At 34.1% G+C, this 26,176-nt stretch overlaps 3 protein-coding genes and 1 long non-coding RNA gene across 4 annotated transcripts; 2 read left to right on the forward strand and 2 right to left on the reverse strand.

Annotated features, from left to right (window-relative positions):
• LOC108662389 lies at nt 41-1,406 on the reverse strand. Its single transcript, XR_001928320.1, has 2 exons — nt 777-1,406; nt 41-689 (listed from the first exon to the last, which is right to left on the reverse strand). It is a non-coding gene; the product is annotated as an uncharacterized LOC108662389 (long non-coding RNA).
• LOC18597108 (tryptophan synthase beta chain 1) lies at nt 7,259-9,395 on the forward strand. The gene is made up of 5 exons (XM_007025944.2): nt 7,259-7,659; nt 7,754-8,110; nt 8,240-8,673; nt 8,808-8,902; nt 8,982-9,395. Exons 1-5 carry the CDS (start codon nt 7,339-7,341, stop codon nt 9,164-9,166), a joined length of 1,392 nt encoding a protein of 463 aa, XP_007026006.1. The 5' UTR covers nt 7,259-7,338; the 3' UTR covers nt 9,167-9,395.
• On the reverse strand, nt 9,812-15,993 carry LOC18597109 (polyadenylation and cleavage factor homolog 4). Its single transcript, XM_007025946.2, has 7 exons — nt 15,460-15,993; nt 15,271-15,372; nt 14,924-15,181; nt 13,129-13,941; nt 11,725-12,687; nt 11,089-11,637; nt 9,812-10,518 (listed from the first exon to the last, which is right to left on the reverse strand). The coding sequence occupies exons 1-7, from the start codon at nt 15,733-15,735 to the stop codon at nt 10,474-10,476; spliced, it is 3,006 nt and encodes a 1,001-aa protein (XP_007026008.2). The 5' UTR covers nt 15,736-15,993; the 3' UTR covers nt 9,812-10,473.
• Nucleotides 21,954-23,932, forward strand: LOC18597111 (glucose-6-phosphate/phosphate translocator 2, chloroplastic). Its single transcript, XM_007025949.2, has 5 exons — nt 21,954-22,582; nt 22,777-23,002; nt 23,083-23,305; nt 23,417-23,630; nt 23,739-23,932. Exons 1-5 carry the CDS (start codon nt 22,073-22,075, stop codon nt 23,748-23,750), a joined length of 1,185 nt encoding a protein of 394 aa, XP_007026011.2. The 5' UTR covers nt 21,954-22,072; the 3' UTR covers nt 23,751-23,932.

Here is a 26,176-nt window from a genome sequence, read left to right on the forward strand (position 1 = left end):
GACCGATGTTGTAGCTTTATGAAAAGAAGGGTTCAGAAAGGGAATGAATTCAATTCTCGTTTTTTCCTATCAACATTATGTTACAATAGAAATCAATACGCTCCTTCCTTCTCTGGCTCATTGCCATGTTGCTTTCGTCTCCAATTTTCACTTCAGATGGTGTTAATGGTCAACCTCCAATTCAAGCTTCTATTCTTTTCATTCTTTGCTATAGTTTCTTTTTTACTAATTAACTATTAATGCTGGAATTAAACAAATATCTCTCTACTCCGTTAGAACATATCTTAGATGTTCTTTGCAAAGCAAGGAGAAGAGTGGGGAACCGCAAACAGAAGGGTTGCCGCTGACACAAGAAAGAATTTTTTTTCACCAAATTGTTAAAAAGGGTACTCCAAAATTTGTGCCAAGAGAAAAACTTGCCTTTGCTGCTGCAATAAAATCTCAGTTTTTTCTGATGACGTTTTTGGTTGATCCCCTCGACAATGGTAGTAATGATACATCATGGCCCTGGAGCCGCAGACTGCTGGGTTCTGCAACGTCCATCTGCTGCTGCAGACTAATCGAAAACTTTGATTCTGTGCCACCACCAAATAAAGCTTCTTTTTTTTTTCTGAAATTTACAAAATAAAGTTGTCTCGGTAACAAATAACCATTGCAGCAGTGGCTTTTAAAACAGAGAGTTGTGTGTCCTGCAGTAGCCATTTATTTCTGTCCATATGAAGAGCTACGGATGTTTTTAACATGTCGGAGAAACTTAATTAGGAATAGTACCGTACCTATGTCAAGTTTCAGCTTTTTCCATTAATCCGAATTGACGGACGATCACAGCAATGCTGCACCAGTTACTCATTTATAACATTGATTGGTAAAGACTTGAAACCGGCTGGCAGAATAGCCCCGATGCTCTGCTTGCTTTTGTAATCTCTTCCTTATCTATTCTGGCTCTCTTCCCCCCTCCTCTCTAGGCAGATCGAGGAGAGCGCATATATGGATGTATATATTGGGTGTTTCTCGTTACCGTTGTGCCTTTATTGAATTCACGAGAGAAATGAAGCTGGTTAGGTCTGCCTGGCTTTTTCTATGGGATGACCCTGCCTAGTTAAAGTGTAAAAATCAGCATACCTACTTTCCTTCCTCAATTTGGTTTAATTATATATTTGGTTATGGCAGGAGGATCCAATCAAGCTCTTGCAAGTTATAATCAATGGCAATAACTATCAGATTAACTTGCCTGAACAAATATATACAATCGGAAGCATGCTTTTTTCTTCTTTGATGAAGGTTGGCAGGGTCCTTGTAGGATGAGACAGCAGCCAAGGTTAAAATGAGCAAATTTGCTCCTTCTGATTTGGGTAGACACAATAAGTCCTATATTTAGTGTAATGATGCTACCAAATCTTGTAGAGTAACTGGTTCATTTTAGAAATCGTACAAGTTTTTTTCACCCTCACTTACCGTCTATGTGATGAGAGTCTCTTGCAATTGAATTGGCTAGGAACTTGAAATGGCAGGTTGGGGATGAGGTTAATAAAAATTATTTTTAAAAATCAAAATAGCAGGACCACGAAGGTCAAGTGGGGAATTAAAGCAGAGGCAGAGCATAACCAATTCCTTTTAACACCATGAATTTATATCTGCTCCACGAATTTATATCTGCTCATCAATGAGCAGTCTCCCTCCATGTTTGGGGCCAGACACAAATGACGATGGATATCCACGACTGATCAGTGATCACCAAACTTCAGTCAATCGCTAATAAAACTGTCAAGTGTCAAACTTATTTGGTGGTCTGTTTATCATAAAATGACTACAAAATCCAAGTAAAAGCTCAAAATGTTCAACAAGGACCACAATCTGAACCCAACGCAGAATTCTGTTGGGGCCAGTCTTTTGCAGGCAGAATTCTGTTGGGGCCAGTCTTTTGCAGGCGTGGAAGGGTGAAATGTATAAATGGGTTGCCTTTCTTTGATGGGTTCCTACTGGAATGTCAGAACATCAGACATAATGCTCAATTCAAGACCAAGCCTAATCTGGTATGATGGAACTGAAGCCAGGCTGGGCTCAGTTTGGGAAATGGGTTTGATTGGGCATAGATTCTCGAGTTCCTCTACGTCCAATCCGCAATAGGTTCTTAGCTTCATCCATGGCCATAAGATATAACTTTTGCAAAGCAGCCCTCCCCATCATTGTCAACCTAAATAAAAGCCAATATCTTTCGGCAGCTTGAATGCTTGATTAGTACGTCGCACAAATTCAAAAAGGATACAAACTGTATGCCTTCAACTCAAATCCCTCATTTTTTTAAACATAAAAACGTGTAAAAAACATATAAATGGACACATCAGTTAGGATTGACCTTCTAGAACCTATAACAACAAGCAGATATCAGATTAAGATATTGAGTGTGAGTTGGGACGAAAATAAATCACGTGAAATACCTGAGCAAAAAAAATCATAACGAAGCAATTTCTCAAATACCACCTAAGCGTGGAAGAAACTTATCTCAATTTCGTAAACAATCAGCAAAAGAATTAGTTTCTCTGCCTAAATTTTAATAAACTCCACACTTTGGATAAGTCATTTCTATTATGAATCCAATGGCTGGGGTTTATGTTAATAGGACTATTTATTCATTACATTGCTATGATTGAAAAAAAATTCCAAACGTTTAAGTCCTTCCTATTCCTTAATTCTTATCCAGTTGCAATACAAGATCGCTATGCCTACATCAAAAAAAGAAAAAAGCAATTAAAAGATAAAAGATAAGGTGAGTACGTAAAGCATTAAATAAAGATATAAATATATATATATTTTTTTAATTAAGCACCAAAAAATAATTAAAACAATAAAGATTGATATGCAAGCATCAGAAGAAAGAAAGATTAAAGAAGATACAGATAAGCTTTTTATGGCTGATGTTGATCAACTTGTCCCATCACCCAAGAAGGAAAGGACTGTGCCACTGCCACCCATTAGCCATGGCAAAAGTGACCATACGAACTTCAGCACTTCATATTGAACGCGTGTTGGATAACAGTGATTTAGTCTTCCTCCACCGCGTCTGCTATCCTCTCATGTCTCACTCTGTGTAGGTTCGTGTCTATGTACATCGTCCTGCATGTTGCACGTTCTATTATCGAGTTCTCCTTTTGCGTGACTCTCTGCTTTGCCGATTTGACAGGGATGGGTTTCATAGTACCTCATGAATGTCTTGTCCAGTTGGATGTGCTACGACGACATTATTCTTAGTGTAACGACAAAGACAAATGTTTGATAAGATTGAAAAATATTTATTTCTATTATGGTACTTGTACGACAGTTATATAGAAGAAGGGATGAACTCTAAATTCTCAGTAAGCTATTTCTATTGATGAATTCAAATCTTCCGTCTTCATTTTTTTAAACTCAATTCTCAAAAAATATCATGTGTTTATTTTTTTTTCTTTCTTTATCTCTCATATTTTTGATAAATTTTTTTTAATTAAAAAATAATAATTCAAACTTTATCTTTTAAGTAAAAGAATTATATATTAATTAATAAATTAAATATTTAAATACTTATTTTTTATAAATATTTTAAATGTATAGTTAAATTTACGTAAAATTTCATTTGACATTTTTCGGAATGAAATGATTGTAATTTCATACATATAGTAAATGCTACAATAAATACAAAGGTTGGAAAACCTTTGAACTTGGGCTCTCGCTATATTTTTATAGGCACGTGTGTCTCGTGCATGTTGCACAATTTTATCGGATTCCTCCCTTTGGCGACGCTTTTCATTTTGTCAATTTTTTACAACGTGTTCGTGGTGTATATAGATATGAAACTGTAGGATGATTATTGGCCAGTCACGTCAAACAGTGAAAGAAAATCTGATAATTTATATTTTTATATTTTAAATGTGTTAAATATAATTAAATATTTATATTTTCGATATAAATAATATTTATATTTTAAATTTAAAATATGTGTATATTTAATAATCGTGTAACATAATACGATATAATTAATATGTTTATTAAACATGTCAATATACGATATGATATAATTAATACGTTTAATATGATTAAATAAAAATATTGATAATTAAATATAAGTTTATTATTTAAATTAAAAATAAATATTTATAAAAAATATTTATAACAAAACAAAATAATAATAATAATAACATCAAATATAATAAAATTTAATATAAATAATACACATAAAATTCATCATCATGTAATATGATAAAATCCATCATTAACATTTAACTTTATAAAACAAAAAATATCTAAAATCATCTATGATTTTCATCTATAATTAAATACATATTATTAACTATACCATCAACCATCAATAATTCAAAACATTCAAATCAAAATTATTTAAGTAAGGCTAAAATAGTTTTTGACTATTAATTTTTAACAGGTTAATAAACGTGTCACGTATGCATGTTAAAATATGATAACACGTTTAAATATGATAATACGATTAATTAAACGTGTTTAAACATGTTATTCGTGTTTAATCCCGATTAAACGAGAAACATGTTAATACTAAACCCTAAACCTATTTTATCTCATATCTTCTCGTATCGTATTAATATATCTGTTCAAAATTACTAGATCTAAGTAAAAGTACTTGAGATTCATAAGTGGGATGTATACCTGGCACTTAGGGATATAATAATTAAAGAGATTTTTTTAAGGTATAATATTTAAAAATTTTCAATAAGTATATATTTTTTTATTAAGTCTAATCAAATTTTAATATTTTTATTTTTGATCAGAAAGGTTTTTATAATTATGGATGAGCTAATGTAGTTTACAAAAAACGTCACTTATTGTTTTATATCATGTGATACTGATATAACATATATAATATTATACGATAACGTGACATATTAACATAATTACATAACTTTTTCACTTTCTATAACAATGACATGTCAGCACCACATATAAAGTTCCAAATTCTCTTATTATTCTTCTTGTTTATTGAGATAACCTTTTTTTAATTTTTATAATTAATTAATAACTTGACTCTCAAATTTTTAAATTAAATCAAAGAAAAAAATATTTTTCCTATCAAAACACATAGTAATATTATAAAATCCTTAACAATGTAAGATAAAATATTTAAATATAATTAAACCCTAAAATATTAAAATAATCTTCAAAGTAAAACCCTAAATACCAAACCAAGATAAGAGGCGGTATTAGTCCTTTTCATTATCTTTATAGGTACTTTGGTCCAAATATATATATTTTTAGTCAATTACAACTTGTGCTAAACAATTAATATCAAGAGATGATTGATATTTACTATTTCTATTTTAAAAATCAATAATTTCTTATTTAAAAGTAATCAAACACGTATATTTAGAAAGAGAATAAGAAATTTAATTATTTATGTTGGATCGTCTGATCAATTATGTCATATTTATCAAATCAAGAGACGATATTAATCCATTCGATTATCTTTGAACATATCTTTGTATAATTTATTTTTAATCAATTCCAACTTGTGGGAAATAAGTAATATTAAGAAAAAAATTCAGATTTATCATATCATATTTTAAAAAGATAATCATTTCTTATTTAAAAATGAACTAAACGTGTCTTTTAAAAAAGGAATAAGAGGGTCAACCTTCTATGCTATGTCTCCGACCATTTACTTCAGTCATCTCAACAGCGTAAATCGTAACTATCAAATCATGACCATACATCAGTAATTTTTATATCGTATTTTTAAGAAATGATCATTTTTCATTTAAAAATGAAGAGAGAATTAAGAGGCTGGGCTATCTATTTCAGTCCTTCCGACCAAATGCGTCAAATCATGTCCGTCAGTGGCTTTTTGGATCCAAGAAGGTCCATAGAAGGGGGACCAAATGCGTCAAATCATGCGAAGGACAGTCGGAAAAAGGCTCCCTAACCTTCATGGACGTAATGTCACCATAATGTAACTTATATCTCTTCAAATACGTTTGTGGTATATAAAAAAAGGTAAAATATTTTATTTTCTTAAATTTTGATTAAAAATTATATGAAAATTTATTAACTTTTAAAATGAATACTTTATCTTAAAATTAGATATGACAATTCGTGTTAACGAGTCAGACACGATTAGAAACAAAACACGTTAAAATTAAACACGAATACGACACGTTTAATATTCGTGTCTCAAATTTAAAACACGTTCACATACACATTTAATACACGTGTAATACGACACGATACGATTAACACGTTTATTAAACGTGTCAATATATGACACGACACGATTAATAACACGTTTACATGATTAAATAAAAATATTTACAATTAAATATAATTTTATTACTTAAATTTAAAATCTATAATTATAAAAATAATTATAATAAAATAAAAATAATAATAATATCAAATAATCACAAAAAATTAAAAATTAAGGTTGAGCATATATAATTATATTATACCATTTATAAAATTTAAAAAACTTATTAAAACAATTATTTAAAATGATTTATGTAAGGTTAAAATAGTTTTTAACTATTAATTTTTAATAGCTTAATAAATGTATCACGTATAAACGTTTAAACACGATTAAGTAAATGTGTTTAAACTTGTTTTAAATATATTTGTCATGTCAGACATATTAAGACACGACGTATCAGATACGATTAGACATGAAACAAATTAAAACTAAACCCAAAACATGTTTAATTCGTGTTTTTTCGTATTGTGTTCAAAATTATCAGATCTACTTAAAACTATAAACATTATTAACAAAAATAATAAAAAACTTAAAATATTTTTTATTAATTTAAAAAATTATTATTATTTAAAAAAAATAAAAGAGCATCCATCGGTGCTCTCCAACTTCTCAAGGAAAAAGAGCATTGGTCGGTGCTCCCAAGAGATTGGTTCTCCCCAAGGAAGGGAGCATCAGATTGGGGCTCCCTAGGGGAGCTCAGGTGCTCCTCAACAAGAAGCTTTTTTTTAAAATTAATATAAAATTATATAATTATATAATTATAATTATAAAAATTAATAAAAAATAAAATTATTTTTTTATCTTTACCATGTTAGAAAGTTCATAAAAATACAATCGATTGGACCTACTTGTTCAACCGAAAATATTTATCTAAGATAAAATGTCTATTTCAAAAATTAATAATCTAAATTTAAAAGGTCAACATATTTTGCAAAAATATCAACTAAAATCGCTTCTTCTAGGAAGAGCAAATGGCAGTAGCTATCGTCCTTGGCTGGGGTCTATAAATATTCCCACCACTAGTTCATACCTACGTAACACTCAAACAATCTTCTCTGTTTCTGTCCCGCAATCTAGCTTTTACAAGCAAAGATATGGCCTGCAACATTAAGGCTCTTTCCCTTAACCACCAAATACTTTCAGGTACCACTGTTGAGAGGAAAATGGGCACTGCTTCGGCTGCTAATGTGTCTGTGGTTCCTGAAACAGTGACCAAAACCTTGCCTGCTTCGACCACTTTGACCATAAAAGCTCCTCAGCCAGAGAGATTACTGATTAAAACCGTTGATAGAAAAGAGATTAATCATGGGAAATTTGGGAGGTTTGGAGGGAAGTATGTGCCTGAGACCCTCATGAGTTGCTTGGGGAAACTTGAAGCTGAGTTCAACTTGGTTTTGCATGATTCTGAGTTTCAGGTTTGTTATCGAAATTGAATATCCACTAAAACGGACAGTTATTTAACTATCTCCTAGGATATTAATCTAATATTGAAATGTTGATGTCTTGCAGGAGGAGCTCACAACAGCATTGCGGGACTATGTTGGAAGGGAGACACCTTTATACTTTGCTCAGCGGTTGACGGATCACTACAAGAACAGTCGAGGAGAGGGGCCAGAGATTTACCTGAAGAGAGAGGATCTCAGCCATGGTGGTGCTCACAAGATCAACAACGCGATAGCGCAGGCAATGATTGCCAAACGCATGGGGCGGAAAACCATTGTGGCTGCCACGGGCGCTGGTCAGCATGGAGTTGCAACAGCTGCTGCATGTGCCAAACTTTCACTGGAGTGTACCATCTTCATGGGAGCCACAGATATGGAAAAACAGGCTTCTAATGTCCTACTGATGAAGCTTCTTGGTGCTAAGGTAGCCCCAGTAATATTATTCTTTTTCTTCACCTTCTTATAGCAAAACTTTCTAATTCATTGATCAGCAAAGAGTACTTCTATATATTCTGAGTCATTTGTGTTGTTTATGCGTTGTGAACTGATACAGGTAGAATCTGTTGAGGGGGCATTCAAAGAGGCGAGTTCACAAGCGATCCGAGAGTGGGTGGGGAACCTGGAAACCAGCTATTACCTGACAGGAACAGTCGTAGGGCCACATCCATGTCCGAGCATGGTACGTGAATTTCAATCTGTTATTGGGAAGGAAACAAGAAGACAGGCGATGGAGAAATGGGGCGGCAAACCTGATGTGCTCGTGGCTTGCATAGGGAGTGGATCCAATGCCTTAGGTTTGTTCCACGAATTCATAAATGACGAAGATGTAAGGTTGATTGGGGTTGAGGCTGCTGGGTTTGGGCTGGACAGCGGCAGACACTCTGCAACTCTAGCTAGAGGAGACGTTGGTGTGTATCATGGGGCAATGAGCTATCTGTTGCAAGATGCGGAAGGACAAATTTTGGGGCCACATTCCATTGGTGTGGGGTACGTACTTGACTGATCAGCACTTGTACCAGTTATTTCACTTCATTTATACATCTAATTAAGGCCGAATCAAGACAAGATACAACCCGATGTTACCTAGTTTTGTTAAATTGATTTAATCAAATCACATGCAGGCTTGAGTACCCGGGGGTTGGACCTGAGGTCAGCTTTTTAAAGGAAACAGGTCGTGCAGAGTTCCATTCTGCAACCGACCAAGAAGCCATTGATGGTAAGCTATCGTAGCAAATTAGCAATCCAAAAACGATTTCTTGAAGATGAATGAACTAACTGGTGTGATCAATTCGCAGCATACCGACGGCTATGCAAATTGGAAGGCATATTCCCAGCGTTGGAGGCCTCTCATGCATTGGCCTTCCTGGAGAAACTATGTCCAACTCTTGCCAATGGAACCAAGGTTGTGGTGAACATCAGCGGCCGCGGGGATAAAGACTCGGACATTGTCTTCCAGTACAAACCCCATTCAATGACTTAAATCTTATGCCGTAGTAACAAATTATTGATTTCTAATTATTTTAGATGCTGCCGACACCCTAAATAATTGAAAATAGGGACTTAAAAATTAGAATATTCAGATGTCAAGATTTGCCTTTGGATGTTGGCCTGATAATGGGGACAATACTGAAGGAGTTGTCGATAATAAAGAAAAGGCACATATGTGATGACCAGCGTGGTTCTACCTCCGCGGGACTTCTACTGTTAAACTTTGGCTTTCAAATCCGTATAAATTTATTTTTAAAATTAAACTAGCCAAAGATTATATTTTTATTATATTTAATTAAATTTTAATAAATTTTTATAATTAATAATTAATCAATTTTTATTAATAAAAATATTATTTATGATTATATGTCCTATGAGTTTTTATAATCGATGATTAATCAATTTTTATTAATAAAAATATTATTTGTGATTATATGTCACGTGATATAATATTTTGATATATTATAATAATGATGACAAAACATATATCAATTTGAAATCGCTAGACCAACGTAGTCCTTATTTCAATCCTTCATACTCTAGTAGTTGGTACAGACAGACACATGGCTTGAAACAAATGAAGAGAGAGAGAGAGAGAGATGACCTATATAGACAAATGTTGACCAAAGAACAAACAAATTTCAGCCATTCATAACATTGGGAAACAACATGAACCATCTCATTTACAACCAGTACAGAAGGTTACATGAAAGAGTCGCAACCTAAGGGAAAAGGAATTGGAGAGTCGAAGTATGCATAAAACCTGTTGCTGCCTGTATCAGTTCATCGGGCAAAGAAGTGAGCAAAAGAGGGGCCTTCTAACAGCCATCTGCAAATTGAAACTGCCATGTGACCCTGCAGAATATCACGAGGAGAAATAAAACGAATACAAAAAATATATATATATATATTGCTGGAACTCCTCCACAGCTTGTTTCAGAACTATATAGATGGTCAAAATTCAAAAGACACGGTGAAACGAAGCAATACTCTCCCATGTAACAGTTCAAGGATTCTCGTTGCGATTGCTGACACAATACAGAATGTTTAAAATGTTCCTCCGGATCTTTTTGCAGGAAAGAAACAAGGAGAACGCCACAAAATTAAGGCTGCGAGAGAATCTGTAACCTTTTTGCTGCATGATATTGTGCATGGTACAAGTTCAACTATACATGTACAAGGATCTGGCATGTCGCCAAGCTACTGCAACCACCAACACTAACATAAACTAAGTAAGAGCATACTACTAAGATGAAACTCAAACAAAGTTACATAAGCTTAAAGGCCAACTAAACAAGGTTAACTCCGCAATCTTTTTCTTTGACTACTGTCCTCAGAATTTCCCTGCAAGTAATGAGGAGAAGAAAATATAAGATAAAGGAATGGGATATATATATATTTACAAAACTCAGCTTGCCACAACATCTTCTCAGCACCCAAAGAAGCAAGGAAACAAGGCTTGTTCAAAACGAGTATATAGTTGCAGGAAACAAGAAGCACTACATGCAGTTATGATCATATTCAGTTACATCTACACTCAAGGTATCAATCATGGTAAATCTGCACACAAAAAAGCCAGATAAAAGGTTGTCTTCCTTAATACCAGCAATTGAACTTTCTCAATTTAATGCTAAAATGGTTACAAGGGAAGTTTCTCCATCCATCTCCATTTCTAAATTTTATTTTAGTATTCAGTTCCACAACAATATTGCTTTCCAAGATTGACACAAAAAATGTATTTCAGCCTGAACTGAATGCACAAAGCTCACAGAGAAAGATCTGTAGAAGCATTTGGGAACTGAAAATGGAATTGAATAAGGTGATGAAATAACATTTGTGGTCTACAAAGATGATATTGGTAACACAAAAACAAATACGGCAATCCAATTGGGAGGCAAAGATAAAAAGGCATACCCCGTCACACCGCACAAAATCTTCAGAGGGAACCACACTAGATTCTGACCTGCATTTAGCATGCACTATTGGACCTAATTGAGATCTATCCATGCCTTCAATTGATCCATTGGGTGCATTCATGTAGACAGCCCCCCTATACATCCACTCCTCTGTTTCATCACTATAGAAATCATCAAAAGGCTCACCACATAATGCACATACACTCTGATCTTCATCAGCAGGAACTGCCAATTCTTCATCATCTTTCTTTTCTACAACATTCTCAGTAGGTAAAAATCCAGGAACTGCATCAGTTCCCAGAGCTTCCGCACCACTAAGCCACATACTAGCACTCACAAACCACTTCCGAGAAGGCTTCTGCTTACGGTTCTTAGACATCCGGTTTCTAGTCACATGCCAATCCATATGAGTACTGTGTTCCTCCTGGAACTTGAATCGAAGGCCACATGTTGTGCACTGCCTCGGAAGATCAGCATATAAAGCACTTATTGAAGACTCATGTCGCACCTTGAGGAGATCTGCATTAAACTCAAGTCCTACAGGATCCTACAAAATAAATTGCTTCATTGAGATACAATCTTATTGAATAAATAATTTACATATCCTACAGAAGAACCTCACCAAAATAAGTACCTGTATGGGGGTTGGTTTTGTCAAGGAAATCAAACCTTGAGCCATAAGGGAACTAATCAAACCAGAATATGGACCACTCTGTGCTTGGTTAGGGAGAAGTGGCCCTGCATTTTGAGTTGCAGGTATCATTTGAGATGCCGGTGGTGGACCAGGAGGAAGAGGTGGCAAGGCTCCCCCCTGTAACTGCAAAGAAACAGTTGGCATATTTGGGATTGGTAAAGGAGGCTGTGCAACATGTATTGGATTAGATGGGACCATACTGATAACAGCACCATGCATTTGTGGAGTGTATCCATGATTCAAGGATGGTGCCAGTAAGCGAGGTGGTAATGGTGCTGTTGCAGATGAAAGGAAATTTTCTCGAAGATCCTGAGAAGGAAGAAAGTGTGGCTGCAAAGAAGTCACTTGCATTTGGTTTCGCTGGTGCAAAGCAGCACGTTGATCGGGCAATTGTGGCACCCTTGTCAAGCTTTGCTCCTTGCTTTCAAATCTATCAAACTGTTCAGCCATATATGAACGTTTATTTGGACCCTCATTCATGACCATGTTGATAGGATTGATAGAATCAAACTGACTCCTACTATGCTGCTGCAGTGAATAATTAGAGTGCATGGCTGGTGGCTGAGATTTATGAACATTAACTGGAGGCCATACCCCAGTTGTTGATGGTATAATGGCTGGCCGAGCTCCAACTGTGACAGAGTCAAGGCTAGAAGAGCCGGTTCTTGGCACAACAGCTGGAGGCCTAAGAAATTGTGAACCACCATCAGGTAATTTGTCGATAAGGGGAACAATTTTCTCACCACCTAATGACTGTATACCACTAGCTGAAAAGGGTATTTGGAAATCCCTTCCTCTTCCTTTGGCATGAAGGTTCCGTGATGGCTGAGAAAAATGGTATGAGGAATTCCAAGCCTCTTGAGGATGATGCGAATGCAGGATCTGACTTGATCCACGACCACTCTGCAGAAAACATATAACTATTAAATACACAATAGAAAGATGTCAACCAACTATATAAGTATTAAATACACAATAGAAGTTGTCGTAAATGCAGCAATTGATACAGAAAATGGTGCCCTGAAATCCAGAATTTACCGGACAACAGAGAAATAAAAAGCATAGAAAGCCAGATGCGGTCAGACTGCCTGCAAAAGGACCCAACCCCTCATGATTTATGAGATTTTATTGTTCAAATCATCTACATCATATGAAGTTGGCAGTTTATAATAGCAAAATTACAGTGATAAAAACTAGAAATATTAACACCAGTCTACAAAATTAGCACAAAGAGAGGGGAAGTAAGCAGACTTTTCCTAATACAAATATCATTTCATTCATAATAATAACTAGCAAGGATGCCTGAACAACAAATGGTACAGATGAAAAGTTGAACAAGCATACACTCAGTGAAGAGACTGCATTTTTAGGAATTGTTGAAGAATCATCAACAAGGGGTAGCTGAGTTTGAGTAGCGCGACTGCTCCTACTATTAGATTCCAATCCAGCAGGCCTTTCCCCAATGCTTCCAAAAGGTGGAACAGATGACAGTGAAAAATCATTGCTCCTACTGCGGTCTGCTAATGTAGGGCTCATATCTTCCCAATCAAACTCTTCCTCTTCAGTATTCTGCCATGATATTGGAGTCACTTTATTGCCCATTCCATTTACAGCCAGCCGTTCAACCTGTGCAGGCTTGCTGTTAGAAATTCCTTTTCCTCTATCATTGCCATATGCATCTATTAAAGCCCTGGGTGTTTGGCGCTCATGTCCATTGCCAAGTTTGTATGCATTCAAAGAACTTTCAGAACGATTATGGTAATCGTCATAAGAGTGCTTCCTCTGCCACTCTCTTGTCTCCTCATCTCTGACGATTGCTCTTCCACGTCCATAATCGAAGACAGGACGAGATGGAGAGGTTCCCTCGACAAACCTTCTAGGAGAACCATCTGATGGGAGATCATCAACTTCTGACAATACAAGTCTATCAGATCCGATCCTTGATGGTGAGAAGGGTCTTGAAACTATGGAAGCTGACTTGTTAGCCCCAACCACAACAGAAGTACGGCCAACATTTCCAGTTGAACGCAATCTTCGCACTCCAACATGTGAGGATGGAACCTCTGTATGATCAGAATCAAATTCATCAAATCCAATGGAATGTTTTTGACCATACACTTTTAGAGCTGCAGACGTGCCTCTTACGTGCTGAGTGTTCTGCAAAGGTTGGAATCATTTCACACTTAAGATGCCTTTCTGTACAATGCGTGTGTGTGCGCGCGCGCGTGCGTATGCGTGTACAATCACATCAATAACAAAAGTTTTGAGAAGATTTCTCAACAGGTTTACCAGTCAGGTAAGCTAAAATCATAACCAAATCACTAGCAGGAAAATAATATGGTTCATATAGAAAGAAAGACATTCTAAACAAAAATTAACATGGAAGCAAATGGCCCAACTCATAAATTGGAAAGGAAAAGGATGGGAAAAAGAAAGAGCTATATAAACAAAAATTAACAAGAAAAGAAAGAGCACTTAAGAATATTAATCACCAAAAACATATAAGCACAGTGGAAAAGAAAATAAGCCTTCCCCACATCATCCCTCCAAAAAAACAGAATACTAACTTAATAACCCAGTTGTTCTCCAAGAGAATTTGAGTTTAGATTTACAAGTTTCTTAAAGTAACTACAACTATGGAATGCTTGCTTATCTTCACCTCTGTTGTTATCTTGAAATTCTAGATCTAAAAAGCCTTGTCTTACAGCTCAACAACAGAGAACAGAAGCTAAAACTAGCTGTATCATCACTTGCTGCAGGCCCATGTTAACCTCTCATCTTAACTGAAATTCCAACTACTTTTTAGCAAATAATCCGAATATATCTATTCCCCTGAATATTCTGGCAACCCAATCCCTCCATTCCAGCCTAGCCCTAGTGATCACTGCCCAATTCACCTTTTAATCATAAACTTCCTTCAGTACCAAAAGCAATTCTTTCCAGAGGGATCTACAACTGCTAGCAATATCTAATTCAAAGAATTTCAACAGAAAAACACTTTTTTGTTTTGTTTACTCTGAATAATGTCATGAAGACTACAGAACACAGCAATGTGCAGGAATCTAAACCACAGTTTGACACCCTACATTCCAGTAAAAGAAAGGACGTCAAGAACAGAGTTTTTCATCGGAAAGCTTACACTATCTGCACCTGACTGTTGTTCCAACTGCCGTAAGTACTTAGGATTAACATGTATGCCATGTGTGGGACGAGGCGATTCAGAAGACCGCAAGGAAGTTACACCCGGCGATTGTTGGTTTGCTGATTGAGAAAATTGCAACTGTATCTCGATTTTTCGGAGGACAGAAGGTGGAAACACTGTTGACCACGTGCCGAAGAGATGGCGCATAGCAGGATACAAGTTAGGGTTAACTTGCCTGTATGCCTCACAGAAAACCTAATCAAATTAACACAAAAACATAATTAATCGACATCAGGCTAATAATAAAGAAATGAACTTCATAAAAAATGTTGCCAATGACTCACCTCTGGCAAACGGGAAGAGAAATGCCTAACATATTCTCGGCCAATATTCTTTACAATGCTATCTAATAGATATAATGAAGGAAGTTTTTGCTCAACTGGAACCTGCGGGCAATAAACTTAAAATTAAATTTTTTAAAAAAATGTTCAAATTAATTGGCAGTACAGTGGACAACCTAATTTTTAACTAACCTCAAGAATTCGAGCACAAATAGCATCGGCAATGCCTTCGCCGTGCTCCCGCTGTTCGCCGGCAATGATCGTAAGATCAGTAATTATCGGCTTCGAATTGAAAGTTAGTTCCGATAATACAGCCTCGTAAAGCTGAACAATCTCCCCCCTACTCGGGGTCGCCGCCACCTCATCGTCACCACCGGAAACCCTAAGGTCATCTTCCCGTTGCTTCAACAGAGCCTTAAACCGTTCCGATATCGACGGCTGTTGCTTTTGCGCTAACTCATTGGACATGGCCTTGCTGCTGTTGTTTTTAACAACGGGGAAAGATGATAAATTTCTAGGGCTTTCTCAGGAAAGTAAGATTTTCTCCGATTCCATACAGATTCCAGAGAAAAAAAAATTAGCAAATATGTAAAGGGATTAGGGCCAGGGTTTCGGCCCACCGCGAAACGGTGACGATTGGATTAGGGTTTTTCGTCACCAACATCGAACAAGAAACAGATACAGTATAGTGTGTGACGAAAATGAGAGTCACTGGTAACTTTCTCGTGAAAGTTTTTTTTCCTTTCAAAAAAATAACAAAAAGAAATTAATATTTGCTTGATTTGGTTCAATCGGGCCCACAACATATCCTGATGACGTGGAGGTTATTAACAAGTATAGATACTCTGTTTTATGTGTACACGGATACAGCCAATCATAATCCAACGGGCCAAAAAATGTGAAAACGAATCGGACGGTTATAATCGTTTGAAACCTAGTTAGACAAAAAAGTTCAAAAGTGGGGTCCACCAGCTCTTTAATCCGGTTAACTCTCCCAGCCGAATATTTCCATATTAAGACAGCGAGCATTTGAACTGTCAATCTAAAGGTTAGTCGGAGAAACGTGTTTCCTTGTTTTTTGGTGTAAGCATTGTTGGTTTATCCAATTTTAGCTGCTAAAGCACCTTCCAGCCTTTGATCCTCTGTTGTTCCTGCCTTTGATCCTTAAGAATTGTGAAGTTTTATATCTATTTGTTTTGATTTAAAATAATTTTTAAAAAATATTTTCAAGATTTACATTTATTCAGAAAATAAAAATTTATTTTAAATATAAAACACTCATTAATTACGAAAAATATGTTGCACCGATCAAGAATATAAAATATATTTTAAAAAATAAAAAAAACATTTTATATTAAGATTAAGAATATAGGTTAAATGAATAATATTAATATTTAATATTAATATTAAATGTTTTTAAAATATAAAATATTTTTAATATTAATATTAATATTAAGAATATAGATTAGATGAACGGCACGGGAGCTGCACAGAATGCACACTAAGGATCCAGACAACTCACAAGAGCCGCATAGATTTTTTTTTAAATAAAAACTATCTTTGAAAATAATAACCTCATAATTTTCTTTAAAATTTAAAAAATTATCATTTCGTATCGTACGCATATCGTGCGATATTTTATTAAAATAATGTAATATATCAATTGGTATAATTTTTCATTGATATCGTGACATATAGTATGATACGTAATCAAATAAATTGAATCAAGTAATCATTTAAAATCAAAATTGAATAAATTAAATCAAATTTGTTCATACTTAATTGATTTATTCGATTAAAATTTTTTAATACTTACTATTATATTTGTTATTTTTTTTCTAAATTTTAGACAAAAACACAATTATTAAAGACTCAATAAAAAAATACAAAAAAAAGTAAAAAGAGATTTTTTTATGAAAAGAAAAGAAAAGAAATATCCTTTTATAATTTCAAAAATATCTATATGCGAATAAATGAAAAATCATTCGTGAAAAACCTTTGCCGCCTAGTCATCTTGTTTTCTCTACTCTCTCCTAGAAATCTCCTCTTTGGTTTGCCATTATTTTATCCAAGGCAAACTTATCTGGTCCTTTTTGTATTCTCTCACCTTCCTCGTTTTTTTATTTATTTTTTATTTCAACTTTTCTAGTTAAACTCAATTCTTTTGCATTCATATATTTGAGACTCTGCATTCTCTCTAAGAAACATAAAAACTTTAAATTCATTTAACATTCTTTGAAAAAAATCATGATTTCTTTAATAAACATTTTGCACGTTGCCTCCATTGAGAATCTTACAATCTCGAAAAAGATTGGCATTTACTTTGCCACTTAGTGAGCCTTGAATGTAGTTTTCAATATATATAATAATAATAATAATAAGTTTTGAATGCCTTTCCTTACACTTAGCTTACCTGTCTCTAGCTATTGGCTCTCATGATGCTTATATATATATAAAATAGAAATTTTGTGCCTCAGCTACTAAGCTATGTGTTTCAGGTTTCATGGGATTATGATATCCAATTTAGCATTCGTGTTTCAAAACATTTTCTCAAAGAAAGGGATGAAGGGGAAATCTGTTAGTGGCATGAACTACTATGCATGTTTGTCTATATCGTCTCTATTGATTTTTAGACCTTTTGTAATTACTATTGCTGAAGGCCTTTTACACTTGATAGCGCGCTATTCTTTGAACTTTTTGGCATTGAAATGTGCAGCAATTAGTTTCTGGATGCTTGTGCACATGCAAAGCTCTCCAATCATCCTTTTTGATTGATCAAAGCTCCAAAATATTAAACAAATAGAAATGGTTGACAAAAGCGGCTCATATGTTTTTCCAATGTTTAACGAGGCGGTGTCAATTGTTTTTATATTTTTTGATTAAAATAAATTATAATTGATTTTTTTTAGGAAAACGCGAAACGAAAGTCATTCATTGACAAGAAAAGTTCATTTATAGTTACTACAAGATGTAAGTTCTTCTTTCTCCTCGTTGGTTTAATTTAATTATTCCTTCATGCTTTTGCTGATCAATTTTTCCAGGTTATGTACTTTTTATTTGAGGAAATTTTGATGGGTTTTGTGATTTGGATTTAGGAAAGGTGATTACTACCGGTATGTTGCTGAGTTCAAGACAGATATTGAAAGGCTATGAGGTATATAAGACCATACTAGTATTTGGATTATGGTGTTCTTTACTTCTGCAGTCACAGCTGAGTTTGCCTTTTTTTGGTTCAATCGCCTAATTTGAATCCTGTGGATTTTTGGGGGTTATATTCTGAATTGGCTGATTTAGTTTGGTGCAATATCGGTTTACTAGTGGAGCTATTTCATTCTCTTTTTTCTCAAATTCATAACAAGATATGATTACCCGAGGAAGGCATTTTCTGATTTTTTCCAATTTTGTTGTTTGAATTTTCGCTCAAAAGAGAATACATGAAAGTTCATAGAATTATTATATAATGCTTGGTTTAGTAAAAATATTTTTTTATAGAATCTTAATAAAATCTCTTTGATTTAAGAAAAAAAAAAAGAAATGTTACATGACTAGTTTTTCTTGCTATGTACTAGTAATACATTCAGACTTACGTACAACATGTATCAGCTTGATGCTTTGAAATGTTGTGAAGTTCATATATGAACTATTTTTTTATAGAAACTGGTACTCAGCTTTAGGCGGTTGGCTGGTATAAGGCAATCTCACAAATTGGATCTAATTTTTTTTAATTGGAGAAGGGGATTTGAAAAAGTACTAATCAATGAACAAAATGCTCGAGTGTTGAATCAAAATTTGTTTAGTAAAAATTTATTGTTATCTTATTTATATTGCACTTTTTATGTGTGACAAACGATCTTCTTCCTAAGAAAAAATATATTTATTTTGACTTTTTGCTTGTGGGTGGTAGCTCAAAGTGTCTTCTACCACTTGTATAATCAAGTTTCGTACATGTATTTGGATCAAATTTCTCCTTTGACATTTAGGTCCCGTTAGGTATTGAGGAAGTTATGCAGCTTGCAAGGATTTTAATTAGATGTAATCACTTTACCACGTTTGGTATAATACTTTTACAATGTAATGACATTGCAAAACCAAAAGTGAATGTGATTTCCTCTTAGGCCAGAGAGAAAGTGACTTTCCCACGGGGAGGGAAAGTCGAGAATCGGTTAGATAAATATATCTTATTTAATAAAAATAAATATTTTTTAATTTTATATATTTTAATATTTATATAATTTATATTAAATATTATATTATTTTTGTTATATTATTATTTATTATTTTAAGAATAAAGTTAAAAAGTTAATATTTTATATTAAAAAAAGATAAATTTATTTATTTTTATATTTTCATACATAATAATAATTTTGTAAATTTACACTACATTCCTAATAAAGTACTTTCAAACAAACTTTTATAATGTAATTCTCTCAACAATCACATTCTCTGCAATCATCACTTTTTCATATTATAACAAACACGGTAAAGTTATATTTTCAATAATCATATACCCAATAATTATATTTTCAATAATTACATTCTCAGTAACATACCAAACGCAACCTTAACATCGGAAATACAATAAAACAAATTTCGGTTATAATCTCCTCCATCATCATCTTCTACACACCCGTTCAGCCTGTCAATGCCCTTGGAGCTGCCATTGCAATCCTTGTAACCTTTCTTTTTTCATAGGTATTTCTCCTTTTTCAAAGTTGGTTTTGAAATTTTGGGACCAAAATTTGGTACGTAGTCAGAATAGCCTTTAGATATCTCAACCTGGCTCTCAGTTTCCAACTCTTTCCTGTCTTAACGGCTAATAATGTATGCTTTGAGCAGGCAAAGCAGCGAGATTTGAAGATTTTGGTGAACTGACATGAACATAAAATGTTGATGTTGCGGATGATCCTTGTTGAAGCTACAGTTTTATTCCTTATTGATACTACCAACTAGTAGATTTCATTTAAATTTCTTTATTTTTGTACTGTTTTATTCCTTGTTAGATAATAGTAACTGGTAGATTTTACTTAAAATTTCTTTCAATTTCTATAAATTGGTGAAAAAAAAAACAATAAATTTACAGAATATCATGATGGATAGTATTATAAATAAAATCTAGAAACTAGAAAGGTATAACAAAGGAAAAAATATAAAACAAAAATGTCTAAAAGAACATATTAACTAAAGGAAAATTTTACATTTTTTTTTGAAATTTAAATTTTACATGGCATTCTATTATTTTCGAAACTGAAATTGAAAGTCAAACTTAATAACTTTTTATAGACATAAATATCTTTTTTCCAAATACCCAATGAATTAAAATATTTCAATCGTTCTTGATTTCAGAAGATGATATAAGAACGATCGTTAGCTCAACAAAACTCAGGAGATTGTCTGTACATGCTCAATCATGGGAGCTGCTGCAAGCAAATTAGCGGTGAAGAATTGAGTGCATGGCATGGGCTGTTACCTCAGTCTGAGATACAGATTTTGGGAACTTGATGGCTGCATTGCATCTCTGATTTGTGCCAAATTGGTTTCTGTGGGGAAGGAGGAGTGGGAAAATATCAAAGAGGAAAGTTCTCAATCCCGTTGGTTGCAGCAAGCCAGCAACCGTGAATTTGTCAATCAGGGAGGCGGAGCTTGACTTGACCATATATTCAAGAAATACAGTAGGAAATTTCATGTAAGGTTTGCAGCTGGAAAATGTTTGAGAGAAAATCATGGCTGATATTTGTCTTGGTTCTCTGATGGTTACAAAATTCAGTCCGGACAAATAGGGTGAAGTCGACAATTTCAAGTTGCACACATGTACACGGTGCATAAACTGGCACGTTTGACTAATGTAGAAAGTCCAAGTCTTTCCTTCCCAAATTATTTTCAATACTTTGGTTTAAATAAATGATGGATTTCGAGATCGGAAATAATTCATGTATTGTTAATATATAAATTCATACATTATCACTCGTTAGAAAAAGAAAAAAAAATTATATAAGTTAAAATTGTATTATTACAAAAGTTAATGATATATATAACTCTAATTAATAGTGTTATAATATAATTCATATTTAGATATGATACCTCACCAAGGATTATAGAAGCAAAAACACCACATTAGCAGCAGTTGCAGCAACAATACAACATTGTATGAAATAAGAATAATGATTTTATATTACATTGATTTTAAAAATATTATAAAATATAACTTAAAAGAATAATTATTAAAAAATTAAAAAGGTCTTCTATTTGATTTTTTATTCAAGTGGGGATACCATTAATTACAATGCCTTTATAGCCTTAAATAAATGGATGGGAATGAAATTACAATAAGTAGGAGGAATGAATACATGTAGTAAATAGGAATATACTACATTGAATGAACTTAGAAGATATAACCTAGTAAGGAAAAATTAAATTTAAATTACAAATTTACCCTTAAAATTCAAAAGTAAAGATTTTACTCCATTCTAATTTGGAATTCTCTTATTTTATTTTATTTTCCCCTTCATTTAAAAAGAAAAACAAAATTATTAGAGACTCAATAAACATAGGAAAGAAAAAATAAAAAGATACTTTTTAACAAAAAGAAAAGAGGATACTTTTGTAATTTCGAAAATATCTATCCGCAAGCAAGGGAAAAACCACCAGTGAAAAACCCCAGCCGCCATCTAGTTTCCTCTGTTCTCCCCTATAAATTCCTTTCTGCTATGTCATTCTTTTCTCCCAAGGCAAACCTTTGTATTTTCTCACTGTCCTCTTTCTTGCATTAACATTTGGAAATCTGAATTCTCTCCAAAAAAACAAAACCATGATTTCTTCAATAAAACACTCCACATCTGTTTTCAATTCCACAGGTTTCTTCTCCAACAAACGTTCGTCACAATTCTCACCATTACCCGTAATCAAGAACGTCCACAGTGGCTTCCCCAACCAATCTTGCTCTTATCAAAAACCTCTGCACATTGTCGCCATTGAGAATCTTGCAATCTCGAAAAAAACCCAGCAGAGGAAAATAGAGTGCCAGGCCTATGAAGCTGATAGGTCTACGCCTCTGGACATAAACATTGAGTTACCAGACGAGGAAGCAAGACTGGAGTCAGCTAAAAGGATAAAGATTGGGATTTACTTTGCTACTTGGTGGGCTCTTAATGTAGTTTTCAATATATATAACAAGAAGGTTTTGAATGCCTTTCCTTATCCTTGGCTTACCTCTACACTGTCTCTGGCCGCTGGCTCTCTTATGATGCTTATATCTTGGGCCACGAGGGTCGCTGATGCTCCTAAAACCGATTTTGAGTTTTGGAAGTCCCTTTTCCCCGTAAGTTTTAACTCTTTCCCTTAAATCTCTTTTAGACTTATGAGAAATTTGAATTTGAATGCTGTATTGTTTGTCATGTAAGACATCAGAAAGACAAAAAGAAAGAAAAATCTTAGAATTTTAATTTACAAACAGAGTATATGAGGATATGAAATTCTGATTTATTGCTCTGTTTGGTGGGTTATGTGTTTCAGGTTGCGGTGGCACATACTATTGGACATGTAGCAGCAACTGTGAGCATGTCGAAAGTTGCAGTTTCATTCACTCATATCATTAAGAGTGGTGAACCTGCTTTCAGTGTTTTGGTTTCAAGATTTCTATTAGGGGAGGCATTCCCATTACCAGTTTACTTGTCACTATTGCCAATTATTGGAGGTTGTGCACTTTCAGCAGCAACTGAGCTCAATTTCAACATGACCGGTAAGAGAAAATGATTACGTTTTCCCCTATAATAGAAATTTTGTACTCAGGCATTGAGTTTGTGTTGCTATGTGTTTCAGGTTTCATGGGGGCCATGATATCTAATTTAGCATTCGTGTTTCGAAACATATTTTCAAAGAAAGGGATGAAGGGAAAGTCTGTTAGTGGGATGAATTACTACGCATGTTTGTCAATGTTGTCTTTATTGATTCTTACACCTTTTGCAATTGCCGTTGAGGGTCCTCAGCTCTGGGCAGTTGGCTGGCAGAAGGCAGTTTCACAAATTGGACCTAATTTTGTCTGGTAAAAACTTATTGCTTTTATTTGGATGGTTACACTCTCCAAATTTTCTTTTTATGTGTGATAAGTGATCTTGTTGCTAATAAAAAATGTGTTTATTTTGAATTTTCATAGGTGGGTGGTAGCTCAAAGTGTCTTCTACCACTTGTATAATCAGGTTTCATACATGTCTCTGGATCAAATTTCTCCCTTGACATTTAGCATCGGAAACACAATGAAGCGAATTTCGGTTATAGTCTCTTCCATCATCATCTTCCACACACCTGTTCAGCCTGTCAATGCCCTTGGAGCTGCCATTGCAATCCTTGGAACCTTTCTTTATTCACAGGTATATTTTCCCTTTCAAAGTTGTTTTTGAAATTTTGGGACCAAGGTTTGTTACCTGGCTTTCTAACTCTTTCTTGTTTTAACGGTTAATAATGTATGTTTTGAGCAGGCAAAGCAGTGAGATTTGAAGATTTTGGTGAACTTACATAAACATAAAATGTTGATGTTGCGGATGATCCTTATTGAAGCTACAATTTTATTCTTTATTGATACTATCAACTAGTAGATTTTATCTAAATTTCTTTATTTTTGTACCGTTTTATTCCTTGATAGATAATAATAACTAGTAGATTTTACTTAAAATTTCTTTCAATTTTTATAAATTGTAAAAAAAATAATAATAAATTTACTGAATGTCATGATCGATAGTATCTAGAAACTACAAAGAAAAAATGTAAAACAAAAAAATGTCTAAAAGAACATATTAACTAAAGGAAAATGTTACATGGCATGCTATTATTTTCGAAATTGAAAGTCAAACTTAATAACCTTTCATAGACATAATTATCTCTTTTTCAAATATCCTATTAACTAAAATATCTCATTCTTGATTTCAAAAAATGGTATAAGTTCGATCGTTCGATCAACTTGAACCAGTTTTAAGTGTTTTTCATGTGAATAGGAAGGTTTTAGAATTATTGATTTTACCTTTTCTTTAATAAAAACACTATTTTAAAATAATAGCATTTTAATTTTCTTTAAATAGATCAAGAACAATTAAGTTTCGTTTTATTGATATTTTTATTTACTTTTTAACTTATGTTATTTATTCAAAAAATACATATTTTATATATAAATAAATTAGTAGGTATAAAAAATACATGTTTCAATTTTTTATTAATTTGATTATAAATTTTGAATATTAAACATATATTAAAATAACAAAATAAATTAAATTAAATAAGTAATTAAAATCAAACCCAAATAAATTAAACCAATTTTACTCACATTCAATCAATTTATTCGATTAAAAAGAATTAATACTACTCATGGTTAGTGCTGCACGCCTTATTCTAGAGCCCGGTATGCTTGCAACTTGCTCCAGCCGGAAAGACGTGTCTTGGAGCAACCGGTAATTCGTTTTAGAAAGGGATAGAATGTTTGACATTGAACCTCCCTGTTTCATATCATGAATTGAAATTCATCGATGAGAATGAAATGGAAAAAGAGCTACGTGCAGTTCTGAGCAAAACAAGTGCTTTGAAGGAATTTGAAGTACATCTATGGAACAAAAAAACGAGTTATGGATCTTGGAGAAGAGAATGAAGTTTCAGGAAATGGTTTATTTTAAATGAATGACAGAATCAGACAGATAATTAGTGTTGCTTGCTCTGAATGCATTGCGAATGCTGATAGGTTTTACATTTGCAAACTTGTGAGGGTAAAGGATATGATGCCAAACTCTTCGATCATGGTCTAATTCCCTATCCCAAAGGATCGTGGCCACTTGCAGCCATGAGGGGTTGGTGAATTGTTTACAATATCACACCCCAATCACCAAGCGAAAGCCTACACCACTTCATTGGCTGTTGGGATTGTTTTGGCAACTCTCTATGACCCGTCTGCAACTTCCCATTGGGTCCAAAGGACACGCACCGGCTGCACATGCGGAAAGCTCACGTGACTATACAACACTTACATCCCTTTCCCGCCTAACCCCAACACCAATTGCTGACCCAGTTTACAGCCCCTTCCGTCCAATGTCACAACAAAGACACCACGAACAAAACAAAAACTGCCACTGTTGAAATGTCAATGCCAATTGTCCCAACTGGAGCACCTTCTTTTACACCTTGCAGCGGCCGTCAAAACTGATTTTGCTTTTCCCAGTTAGAAAATTTTTTGATCCGTTCAAATGATCAACGATCAGAAACGCAACTTGACAACAAGTGTTGATATGGGTCTGTCTCTTTCAGTAAGATTTTTTTTTTCTTTTCTTCTAGCTTGGAATCAATCAACAAAACTCAGGAGATTGTCTGTACATGCTCAATCGTGGGAGCTGCTGCAAGCAAATTAGCGGTGAAGAATTGAGAGCATGGCATGGGCTGTTACCTCAGTCTGAGATACAGTTTTTGGGAACTTGATGGCTGCATTGCATCTCTGATTTGTTCCAAATTGGAAATAGAAATAGTGGCTGCAATGGTTTCTGTGGGGCAGAAGGAGTGGGAAAATATCACGGGAAAGTTCTCAATCCTTTTGGTTGCAACAAGCTAGCAACCGTGAATTTGTCAATCAGGGAGGGGAGCTTGATTTGACCATATATTCAAGAAACACAGTGGGAAATTTCATGCAAGGTTTGCAGCTGGAAAATGTTTGAGAGAAAATCATGGCTGATATTTTTTCTAGTTTTCTGATAGTTACAAGATTCAGTCAGGACAAATAGTATGAAGTCTACGATTTCAATTTGCACACATGTACACGGTGCATAAAGTGGCATGTTTTACTAATGTGGAAAGTCCAAGTCTTTCCTTCCCCTATCATTTTCAATATTTTTTTAAAAAATAAATAATGGTTTTCGAGATGGTAATAATTCATGTATTGTTAGTA

Source organism: Theobroma cacao, chromosome 6 (genome assembly GCF_000208745.1).
Source record: "Theobroma cacao cultivar B97-61/B2 chromosome 6, Criollo_cocoa_genome_V2, whole genome shotgun sequence".
Lineage (NCBI taxonomy): Eukaryota > Viridiplantae > Streptophyta > Magnoliopsida > Malvales > Malvaceae > Theobroma > Theobroma cacao.

Bases quoted from the DNA above. Each gene is read 5' to 3' on its own strand.
- LOC18597108 (XM_007025944.2), top strand. From the start codon at position 7,339: ATGGCCTGCAACATTAAGGCTCTTTCCCTTAACCACCAAATACTTTCA. The intron at 8,111-8,239 runs GTAGCCCCAGTA...GAACTGATACAG, and splicing joins TGAAGCTTCTTGGTGCTAAG to GTAGAATCTGTTGAGGGGGC. The intron at 8,903-8,981 runs GTAAGCTATCGT...ATCAATTCGCAG, and splicing joins CGACCAAGAAGCCATTGATG to CATACCGACGGCTATGCAAA.
- LOC18597109 (XM_007025946.2), bottom strand. From the start codon at position 15,735: ATGTCCAATGAGTTAGCGCAAAAGCAACAGCCGTCGATATCGGAACGG. The intron at 15,182-15,270 runs GTGAGTCATTGG...TAATTTGATTAG, and splicing joins TCTCTTCCCGTTTGCCAGAG to GTTTTCTGTGAGGCATACAG. The intron at 13,942-14,923 runs GTAAGCTTTCCG...CAACCTTTGCAG, and splicing joins AACAGTCAGGTGCAGATAGT to AACACTCAGCACGTAAGAGG.
- LOC18597111 (XM_007025949.2), top strand. From the start codon at position 22,073: ATGATTTCTTCAATAAAACACTCCACATCTGTTTTCAATTCCACAGGT. The intron at 22,583-22,776 runs GTAAGTTTTAAC...TATGTGTTTCAG, and splicing joins TTTGGAAGTCCCTTTTCCCC to GTTGCGGTGGCACATACTAT. The intron at 23,003-23,082 runs GTAAGAGAAAAT...TATGTGTTTCAG, and splicing joins GCTCAATTTCAACATGACCG to GTTTCATGGGGGCCATGATA.